This window comes from Neodiprion lecontei, chromosome 5, assembly GCF_021901455.1.
Source record: "Neodiprion lecontei isolate iyNeoLeco1 chromosome 5, iyNeoLeco1.1, whole genome shotgun sequence".
NCBI classification, from domain to species: domain Eukaryota; kingdom Metazoa; phylum Arthropoda; class Insecta; order Hymenoptera; family Diprionidae; genus Neodiprion; species Neodiprion lecontei.
In genome coordinates this window covers 1940070-1951459 of record NC_060264.1, presented here as the reverse complement: position 1 = coordinate 1951459, position 11390 = coordinate 1940070, and the positions used below count along the sequence as shown (strand labels likewise).

The 11390-nt window shown below is 40.8% G+C and overlaps 1 protein-coding gene across 3 annotated transcripts in view; it reads right to left on the bottom strand.

The window, feature by feature from the left end:
* Nucleotides 1-225: 225 nt before the first annotated feature.
* The window catches only part of LOC107228011 (transcriptional activator Myb), a 45312-nt gene continuing 34147 nt past the window's right edge, over nt 226-11390 (bottom strand). For all 3 annotated transcript variants that reach the window (XM_046739776.1, XM_046739778.1, XM_046739777.1), the window contains 9 exons: nt 10860-11022; nt 9700-9864; nt 6469-6787; nt 5540-5873; nt 4587-5071; nt 4069-4379; nt 3893-3982; nt 1848-1973; nt 226-1727 (listed from right to left, as the gene is read on the bottom strand). In XM_046739776.1, the coding sequence (XP_046595732.1) occupies nt 1599-1727; nt 1848-1973; nt 3893-3982; nt 4069-4379; nt 4587-5071; nt 5540-5873; nt 6469-6787; nt 9700-9864; nt 10860-11022 (2122 nt within the window). In that variant the 3' untranslated portion in view covers nt 226-1598. The remainder of the gene's footprint in view (nt 1728-1847; nt 1974-3892; nt 3983-4068; nt 4380-4586; nt 5072-5539; nt 5874-6468; nt 6788-9699; nt 9865-10859; nt 11023-11390) is intronic.

Sequence of the window (11390 nt, the reverse complement as noted above, 5' to 3'; positions counted from 1 at the left end):
CACAAATATATACTTCATCTATAGTATATTCCACTAAAAGATAGCATCACTTTGTTGGGTACAATTCCATCATTGTGATTACTGAGGAATGTCGTACAGTTAACTACGACTGAATTATAGCCTGGTTAATCATTTATTGTTAATCTCGTTACAACAAATCTTATAATATTCAAGCTCTAGTCACGACTAAATGCTATTATAAATTTTTTTCTCAATGTTTTGCAAATCAAAAATGAGCTGCTCAAGTACTATAAATACCTATATAAATAATACTCTTCCGTTATTTTTTTTTTTAGGCCTTTGTACCAATAATTCAACTATACAATAATTAATATGGCTGTATACGCAAAAGTTTTCGACATTACAGAGTTAGATTACATATCAATATGTGTAATTAACGTAAATCAACCAAAAGCTTTTCACTCCCTAGGGAAACAATATTTACACCCTTAAGGAAAATTTCATTCTCAATTTATTGTAACGTAAATTCAAATAATCTAAGACTTCGGTTTCATACATCTATTATACATTTTATCACTAATAAACGCGATTAATGCCAGAAATGACTATTGGTGGAGCGACGAGTCGATGCAGCTGTCAGAGATCAAAAGTAAAACCTGCGCGATACCAGTGAAAATTCAGGGATAACGAAAGCGGTTGGGTTAAAAAAACCTTATTTTGCCATGAGTTTCATAGGTCAAACATTTCGAAAAGTATTGGAAATGAACGAAAGGAAATATTTTACTGCATTCATAAATTTGTAGGTTTTCAGTTCATATCATTTCAGTGATATATCGACTTACCCCTCACGTTCGATCCAATCTTTTCTAATTTTTTATCATCAATTGCATTGCTTGCATACTGAAATGGGATGTTACGAATTTATTTCTCGTTTTTCTTAGTTTCATTTTATTTCTCAGGAATTATTCGACCATAAAAACATTTCCAATGGCAAAAGCAAACGTAATCGTTTATTATGACTCTGAATAGAGAATAATGTAAAACGATATTGACATACCAAGAATTGTCTGAAAAATAAAACGAAACTAACTAGCGTCGAGGTGTTCCAAGCCATGTTGTACATACACTAGGTAATAAAGAACCCACTGTCAACTTGAAAAAAAATGACAAAAGATAAATTCTCATAATCACTTAAGTCATCAGTTCAACATTTATGGCATTGAATCAAACCATCGGAAATGATGAAAAATTGAAAAAAAAAAAAAAAAACTTAAAACATAAAAAGAAACAAAAGGATATCGGTAATCTGCTCTACGCGCCCTCTCCTCCGTTATACTTATACTAATATGGATTTAATGAAAAGACTTAACTAAATTTTCGCTTCGTACAATATATTATTATTATTATTACTATTATTATTATTATTGTTATTATTACTACTCCTATTACTATTGTTATTATTGATGTTGTTGTTGTTGATTTTGTTATTACTATCATTACTTTTATCATTATTTCTATCATTAGGATTAATATTATTATCAATTTGATGCATTGCTTGTTGTGTATAAATATTTTACGATTCCGATAGCTATATGTAAGTATAACACAGAATTCAATCAAGTTGCAGCAAAATTGTATCAAAAGTTGAGTGAACGGGGGCGCAGAGCAAATGATCCATTGTTATTCAGAAAACGACGAGCTGCTTTGGTCATTTCTATTTGATCTTGCGTCTGACCGCATGCCACAGTTGTCCATTGAATTTCCAGCTGTAAATTGATAAGATTTAAATAACATGTACGCAAATACTGATTAAAGGAGAATTTGAAAGAATTTTAAAATATGAGGAAAAAAAACGAATAGTTGAATAAATTCTAGAGGTGACTTACCTTGGCACGTTTAAACGGTCGCACTAGTAGGGGGCTGCTAAAACTGCACGAGCTGTCAATAGCTTCGAAGAGGATAGCGCGTTTCGCATTGGTTCTCCGATGTACGGATGTAAAGTCGTGGGATGTCTGGAAAGGATAGACACACTAGCTACAGCCGGTAGTTAAGAAATACACACAGTAATAGTAAAACAAAGAAAAAAAAGAAAAGAACAATGCGTAGGTAGCTACGAAGAGACTGCAGGGGTTTTATTTTATACTCGTTACTGTTTCTGAGTTTGACTTCAGTCAATCACTTGCTTCCTTATTTATTATTATTAGTATTATCATTATTATTATCATTATTATTATTATTATTATCATCAATTCGATTGATTCATCTCTTTTTAAGAATATCTTTTCTTTTGCTTCATCGAATACCTTTGACTCAAAGCTTGACTAGGTCTCTGTATTACTTCTTACATGAAAGCGAGGGCGAGGACATGGCGGCGGGCAATTCCCAGGAAATTTGTGTTCGCTCTTTTATCCAAATAATCTTTGGGTTGCTTATCGAGGTCTTAGAGGACAGCAGGGGGGAAAGGATGAGGTACTTTGGTACGCTAGGCCAGGCCTGTGAGGGAGGAGGGAGGAATAATAATTGTACTGTGGTTAGTGCGGACATGCGGCAACCCAATCAATCAATATGCAACGCGATTGAAGTTTGCGAAAAATAATAAATAAAAAATGCATTAAAATTTTTAAGAACAATCGTATACGTATATATATGTATATCCAACCCTGTCTTAAAGTCTTGGTCTTCGAAGACGGGGTTTGGAAAACTAAGAACACGGTAATAACTCGAAGGTGAAAACAAATCAAATAAAAAGTTAGCTAAAAAAAAAAGATGCAAAAAAAAAATCTAACATGAGTGTCGGTCTGTATTGATTTGAACAGACCGTAAAAAAAACAACTTCAAGTTTATAATAATATCTAATCTTTGATTACTATGTATGGACTTTTAATCTATCCAAAACTATACATTATGTATATTGAATACTTAATTAAACAATAATAAAACAACAAGAATATACGTTAACTTCGTGGATAAATCGTAATGATCGAAATAGAAGAAAATTTTTTAAAAACTTAAAAAAAATGTCAGATGAGTTAGTTACTTTTTTTTAAATTATACGGTATAGTGTATATATTATTAGTAATTTTAATTGATAATTTAAGTACAAGTTCGCGTCTTGGACCCGAGTATACATAAGTTATTAATGAATACACATGAGGAAAGAAATTCGAGGAAAAATATAGAATACAAAAAAAAAAAAAAGCAAGGGAATGTTTTTTATGAAACTAATAAATTAATTTGTTATAAGGCATTGGATGAATAAATAATCATTCATAAAATTATGAGAATATATTCGTTTACTATCAGAATAAATTAGGGTATATACGTATATAAATATATATATATATATATATAGAATATGTATATATATATATATATATAGTTGACGCGGTCAAAGCATTGTTAAATAAACATAATCGAAAAAAATAATTTAACTTTCGCGGTGTTAATAAATTAATATAATTTTCTTTTTGTTTTTGTGCTATTTTTTTTTGGTAGAAGAACTTTTATAGCACATTTTGTTCGTTGTTTAGTTTTCGTGTTAATTATCATTATTACAATAGACATAATTCTCATTATACTTTTTCAAACGCATTGACGCGTTTCAAGAGGGAGAATAATCATTGAAAGAAAAGGGAAAACAATGAAACCTGTACTGAGGAATTACATTATTTCAATTAGAACCGAGAGAAAAAACGAAGAGAAAAGTTAAATAGTAAGATATAGTAAGATATAGCAGGAAATATCATACAGGAAAGAAAGAAGAAATAAAATAATAATTAGAGGCCGGCTAGCGTGTCTAAAGGGGAAGGGAACGCGTATAAAACCAGGACAGAGCTGGCTGTTGGCTTTGGGTTGGATTCTGGTTTTGGTTTTGGTTTTGGTTTTGGTTTTGGTTTTGGAGTTGATGAACGGACGTGCAGTGCTGCTCTACCTTTGATGGGCTTGGTCCAGTAGCTAGAAAACTGTCATCCAGGGCCATCGACGCGGGTGAAAACAGAACGGAGGTGTCCAGGCTTTTGCTCTGCAAAATAGATAGACGTAAAAATTAAGTAATAAACAAAATTCTAGTAAATTAGGTATTTAAAACCAATCTAATTTTTTACGCACAGGAGTCTCAACGGCAAAACTCATGTCGCCGTTGTCGTGAGAGTTCGCCCAAGCTTGGCAGAGAGCTTTCCGCGCCCTTTTTCCACCCGGGGCGCTATTTTCTTTCCCTCGTCTTCGTCCGGTGCAGTAACCGGAATCCTGAAGAATACTCGTGCTGGCCAAACTCTCTCGGTCTGTCTCCTGCTTTATTATTTCCGTAAGTGCATCCAGGCGACTTGGCGTTGCTGGTAATTGCGTCGTTGGACCATCACGACGCACCAGCTCTGCCCATGCATCCTTAAACGGCGTTGGCGTCCTCGGCATGCTACCGCCTAAGCAAATGAACATTTAGACACAATTGTGTAACGTGATATTAACAGGCAACGGTAGATTCGTGACGTATACATGAACGAGTTTGTATTCAGTAGAACTCTACAGAAAAAGAAAAAACAAACTTTGACAGTCTACCAACGACTACTCAGTACTTTTGTATCTGGAAGAAGCAACTAACCGAGACAGAAAGTTTTTCCATAACTCACCTGTCTGACTTCTCCTAAGCCCGCTTGGCTGAGGAGTGGTCAAGGGTCCGGGGCTTCCCTTGGGCGTGCTGGCTCTTGGCCAAGAAGCCTCAGGGCTGGGAATATTGAGAAATTGCGAGGGGCTGAAGGGGAGTTGCTTGATCGGCGTAGTCGGCACGGTTCCAACATGATGTTGATGCCCGAGAAGATAGTCGTGCTGATTGGCGCTATCGGGTGTATCGATTTTCTGAGCGACGTTCATCGTCGGTGCCGTGTTCGCCAAGGTGCTTGTCGCCGGTGCAACCGTACTGCCGCTATTGCTACCGCTGCAAGTTGCAGCTGGAGCTGCCGCCGTAGCAGCGACTCGTCTTCTTCTCAATATCGGTGGTGGACTAGACTTTTCTTTGTCAGGAGCTGCCATTTCCTCAAGGTCAGGCATCGGCATCAAACGGATATCAGACGTCCTCGAACTTGCCACATCCGAAAGGATCTCCAGGTCGAAATACCTGCGAGGTGAGAGAAACGAAAAAAAGGACGTAACAATAAGTAAAGTAAGAACATAATACACATATATACACATAGGTATGTATAGGATATACGATGTAAGTTCTCCCTCTTGCAGATCGCCAGAAAAAGTGAACAAAAATAACAACCGAATCATCCTCAGATCCACGGCGCTCATTCGCGGATTCGCATGAGTGGTGCGGGAGACTTGGGGGAAAAAAATAAAACAATATAACAGAAGGAAAAACTTCCAGGAACAAATATTTGCAGTCGTCGGTTTGCCAATTATTGCTACAGTGCGTAATTGTAATTAACTATGGATAGACTGCGAAAGTGTAGTCGTCGTGTCTGAATTGAACGGATTGAAAATCAACGCTTGACAAAACTGATCTCAGTTTCTATCTAATATACAATACATGCCTTTTCGCGTTCAAATTTACGGATAATTTAATTTCCTTGGCGAAACTCACTTCGACAGTGGTGAAACGTCGGGTTTTCCTCCGGAAGCGGAGTTTCTAGGTGGAGAGTTTAGCTGGCTCTCGGAGCCGATGCGTTCGTTGTTTTGTTGCTGATGATGATGGAGCCGTTGGAATTGTTGCTGTTGTTGTTCCCAAGCTCGCGCCCAATCCAGCGGATCGATATCCAAGCTTTGGGAAGTGTTGACGGCGGTTAAAGTCGAACTGCTATCTCCGCTCGTAGAAGCCGAGTTCGCCAATAGGCCCTGGGCCGAATTTTCATCCTGAACATTGACAGTTTCCTTCTTCGCGCTCCCCAGATTATCCGAGTTTTTTCTTCTCCCTCTACCTGTAGTGGGTATAAATGAAAAAAATCAAACAACGGTCGACCAAAAGTGTAGTCGTATAAAAATATTGAAGTAAAAAAAAATCTTCTCTCAAGTAAAGAGTTGGGGAAAAAAGAAATATAAATTTCCCCGCGGCAATAAACGCTTTGAACGTTTGTCGCATTGGCTTCTCTCTCTTCGCAAGCGTCTGGGTGGTTGATTAAGGGCGTCAATTGGTTTAAGCGCTCCAAAACAAGCCCATGAGGTCACTCGTTCGCCGACAGAGGATTGTCTCTTAGAATAAGCGGTGTCTTGTTGTACTTACACGATAGATAAGCGAACGGGTTGGTACTTATTATAACTACCGACCGCGATTCACGCAACATAACACCGCTGATCAACCGGAGACACGCTATCTCGGTGAGCCACAGAATAAGTCGAGGAATAGTATGAAAAGATTGAAACAAGTATAACGAGCTTCAATGAAATTGTGTAAAAAAAAAAAAAAAAAACTGAGTGCGCGTCATCCAACAAGACCGATAGATGTCGATAAAACTTGACTGATTCTGAAGAATTTGATGAATTTCTTCGAGGGTTTAAAAGAGGAATGAAACTTGCCTCTTGACGACGAGACCTTTCCGTCCTCGGCCTCGTATTTCCGTCTCATGGTACTGTTCCAGTGATTTTTAATCGCGTTATCCGTCCGTCCAGGGAGGAGCTTCGCGATTTTCGCCCACTGGTTACCGTACCTGCGGTGAGCATCGACAATTACACGGTCCTCGGCCTCGGTCCATGCGGTTTTCTTTATACCAGGATTCAGGTGATTGTGCCATCTTTCGCGACACTGTTTGCCGATGCGACCTTTCAGGTGCCTCGCTATCAGCGTCCACTTTTTCGGTCCGTACCTCTCGACCAGCTCGACGACTTTTTCATCCTCCTGTAAATACCGAGTAGAGTAATTTAGACGAGTGAAATTGGTGAAACTGTTAAGTAGACGGAAACACCTTTCGTATAGTGGATTATACAATCTAAAAATTGGCTAACGCTATTTTAACATTTACCCTAAATTATATTATAATTAGGTACTCGAATAAGTAGGTGATATCATAATCGACCTCGGCCGTGATCGCGGATCGCGAAAAAGGGAGAAAGAAAAAAAAAAAAAAAAGGAATGAAAAAATAAAAGACAAGCCTAGTTGGCCCCGTTTCTAAGAAGAACGGATTGTTGTTGAATAATTCGTTCTTTTCGAGGCCACCAACTGGTGGGACCCGAGGCTCGGCTTATACGCGGCTATACGCGTATAAAAAATGAAGAGTTTAATGCCTGGCGCGGCAGAGACCGATAGAGAGAGAGAGAGAGAGAGAGAGAGAGAGAGAGAGAGAGAGAGAAAGAGAGCTGAGGCATTAGCGGGAGATCCCCCCGCGTTTAAAAATCATTCCTTCGGACCGGAAATCGTTCCATGCGGTACGTGCCCCTTATGAACATACATCCGTACATGAGCGTACATACTCACAGAGAGATATGAATAAGTATTTCCATGTGTGTATGTACGTAAGTTTTCTGATTGCAAGCGTGTGCGCGATACCGTGATAAGCTGCGGTTAGCCGACCCTTTTTTCCTGGAACCTTTCCACCCACAAATAGCGCGCAGCATCAAACTCAGTATATATGTACATATATGCGGGATCATTACATAAGATGCAAAAGTCGCATGATTGTACCGGCGGTACTGTGTGCAAGGGACTTTTTTATTTTTAAATATGTACGAGAGTTTCGATAAAATTTCGCGCTTGGTATACGCGTATGGGTCTCCTTATCGCGTGAGAAAGTCAGGGGGAACGTCTACAGTTCCCGCACAATACCGCCAATCGCGATGATATAAATCAGACAATCGAAAATTAAGAAATAAACATGAATAAATAGAATAATTTTTGCTCCCGATATCTACTGTGAGTGTTAAAATTTATTAATAGCTACGGTGTTGAAGTTTGCGGGTCGACCGGAGATAAAGAATTGGGCCTTTCCTGTTCGGCGAGCCGGGAGCGAAGAAAGAGAGAGAAGGAGACATGCATACATTATATATATATATATGTGTGTGTATGTATATTCGCGGTTGGACAAGTGGCGGTTTATTATTGCCACGTTGATGGTCTGCGGGACGGCCGTCGGGTCCCTTCTTCTATCTCGCGGTTGGCCCAGTGAATGCGGCATGCGACCCTGAGGCCCCAGCAACACCGCGCGATGTGCACCGAGAGTCTCTCATAGCTGCCCTTGGATGCAGCGCCGACGACGTGCAGAGTGCATTGGCACTTGAAAGTGCATAACATCTCGTCGGTCGGCGCGTCCTCCTGCAGCCGCACCCGCGGGACGCTCGCTGCTAGCTCCTCTTCGTCGTCGTCGTCGTCGCCTCAGAGATTCTACTCCTTCTGCTTGCCCGCGAACGAACATCCGCGGGGCGGTAACAAAGAACCTGAATCTCCTTACGGGGACCTGAGTTAAGGACTCCTTTTTTCTAAGCCTCTCTTTATCTCACTTCGTATCTCTCTCTGAGTACCAATTTTTACCCAGCTTTTGAAAAAACGCGGGAATTCCTAGGGAATTTTTCGACTCCGCTGTTGGTAACCAAAGTCTAGCCGTAGCTAGGGCGATATGGCGGCGCGAATCGCTGACAGCTGATTAGTTTAGGTTAATTATCCTAGTACCAAGACACGAAGAACCTCGTGGCGAGTTTTCGAGCTTATACTTTATTACTTTGACACGGTGCATCCGGTGAAATTTACGATGAGAAACCAGTTTCGTAATTAAATATGTACACGTAAAGAGGGTTATATTTTCTCCCGCTAGCTGGCGTCTTGTGATGCGAGATTTCAAATTTTTAACTACCTTTATCATTAATATGTGTTTTTTTTTCCTTTTTCATTTTATACTCTGCTTAATTGAAAATCTTTACAGCACAAATCTCCGGTTTACATAATATATTTCACGAATTTGAATATACATTAGTACTAAAACAGCGTATTGTATCCAGTGTGGGGATAATTGATGGATGCGCTGCAGGGTTTCCGACTTGCGTGAAGGTCGATTAACGAGGATCAAGCGCCTGCGCTGGGCTGCGCGGCATCGGCGCCACTGGCTATCGGAATGCCGCGTGGGAACCATAGCCACAACACACTGGGCATAATACCTATCGGCCAAGGTCGTAAGGCCCAAACAACACCGGGTTTCGTTTTCCGTTATAGATCGGCGAGTGCCTGCGCGATATTCTCGTCCTCTGATCCACTGTTCTAATTTTTTTTCCGCCTAATATTCGACCAGGTGAAGGTGTTGAACGCATACCATCATTTTTCCAAAACACCGAAAGCGATCTGCAAACGAAGTAATTAAAATGAGTTTCACGAGAAGAACGGGAACCAGATAAGATCGTCCCGAGATCTGGAACCGTGGTCGTCATGTGCGTTTGTGTATACGTTTGAGATCATCGCCGGTTGATTAGGGCCGAAAAATCCCGCGCGCGGGAAAAGATTTCAAAGGGACCGAGCGAAACCTGTTCTTCTTTGGGATTTAGCCCTGCTCAAAGAGCCTTACGGCAGTCGGGCCCCGGGGCCAGCCTTGAAGGAATGCATTACAGCGCGTTCTTGGGTTGGGCCCGAACCCTGCGTGGGCCCGCAGGCCAGGTTAAGGCCCTGGTAATGTTATACGACGACGCAGACGTTTCCTCGTACAGTTTTCGGGCCCTTTTAAACCCACGGCGGGGTTTAACTCGACCCAGACAGCGCGAAACTCAGGTCTGTTCCGGTTCTCGGAAACAGTACACGAAATTGTTATTCTACGGAGAAAAAAAATCTATACCTCTTTCGTCCAGGGCCCTTTCACCAGCTCCGGGTTCACAACCTTGACCCATCTCTGCTGACACTGGACGTCACTTCGGTCCGGAAAATGAGCGGCAACCGCGTCCCAACGTAATCCTGATCCGAGTTTTTCCGTAGTGCCGACAAGTTGCTTCAGAAGCGCGTCCTGCGAAAACGAAAGCCAAATTTCAATATTTCAACCGAGATGAAAGATTATACATTGAAAGAATTCCTCGAGAAAAATCGAGGCGAAAGTTCCTTTGCGCGAACTTTGAGCGATCGACGATTCTCGAGTTACGAGAAAATCACCCAAGCGGCCAATCGCCGCGCCGAGACGCATCTGACGTCACTAAGGGCCTTACCTCTACGCGAGCTCTGATTGGCCGACCTTATTAGTCCCGTAACTCGAGAACCGTAAGTTTCTCAACAATTTCGCAAAGGAACTTTATCCTCAGTTTTCACCGAGAAATCTGTACATTTGATGGAAAAATGATTGAAATCAAATGAGGGTGTAATTTGAACCGAAAGGAAAATGCGGACATGAAAAATATGAACGATTCAAATGAAAATCAGTCTTCCATTGAATATGAATTTTACGTATAAAATTTTTCGAGGGTCAATGAGCCTGACACAGAAGAATTGATTCTGCGCTTTTCTTTGCCGAATAAAGAAATGGACAAAAAAAGATCGATTCACGACACCCATTTGACCGTAAATATACACAATATGAGGCATGCACGCATATGAGTACGTGTGATCAACCTTTGTAACCTTTCCCATGGGAAAATATCCCATAAACGAATATACAGGTATAGAGATAGCCGTAGGTACGGGCACTGCACCCCACGTGCACAAACTCTCACCTATACCCAGACGCATCTGTTATAGGTTACATCTGCCCGTACGTAACCATCACGCGCTATTATATAACTCAGGGTGAATCAGCCCTTTTTCCTCCTCTTTGTCGGGGCCCTAATTTGCCCCCTTGTTTCTTTCATCAGGCCCATTTTTTTTTTCTTTTTCTTCTCATTTTGATTTTTCATTCCCTTCTCATTTTTCAGTTTTCCCAAAGAAAAGTAAATTCGTTTCTTACACGGTATATGAATAAACGGTAAAAACAAACGAGATGAACATCTTCCATCAACCACCGATTCTTCTCACCTCTTCTTTGGTCCAACGTCCTTTGTTTATGTGTTTTCCTGGCCCCTGTTGTGCGGTGTTTGTCCCCGAATTCGAATTCAACGAGTTTGCCGGATTCAGGGACGAGGATCCGTACTCGCCTTCCGATTCGTCACCGCTGCTCGAACCGTAACCAGAACGGGATCTGAAAGGTAATTAAAAATTGAAAGAGCTTTAGCAACTGGTCGTACATTCGTGGTGAAAAAATTTGATCTCGAACAAGATCGCGATGTAAACCAAGAAATGATAGAAATAATCAACAGGCAAAGAGATCTGCGCTGCTAATATCATCGTATCACGGGTACAGATGTGATCGAAACCACGCATGGTTCCAGATAGATCCTGTTCTTCATGTCGCGATCATCGCCACCGTTTTCTCTCCTCCTCATCGCTCGTCCCATTAAATCTTGTTCTAGGTATACATACATGCACGTTTGGGAATGCACTAAGAGTGTGTCTCGTCGTGAATAATTCATGGTGTCCATACTGCCAGTGCGCGAGTATGCAGCCACC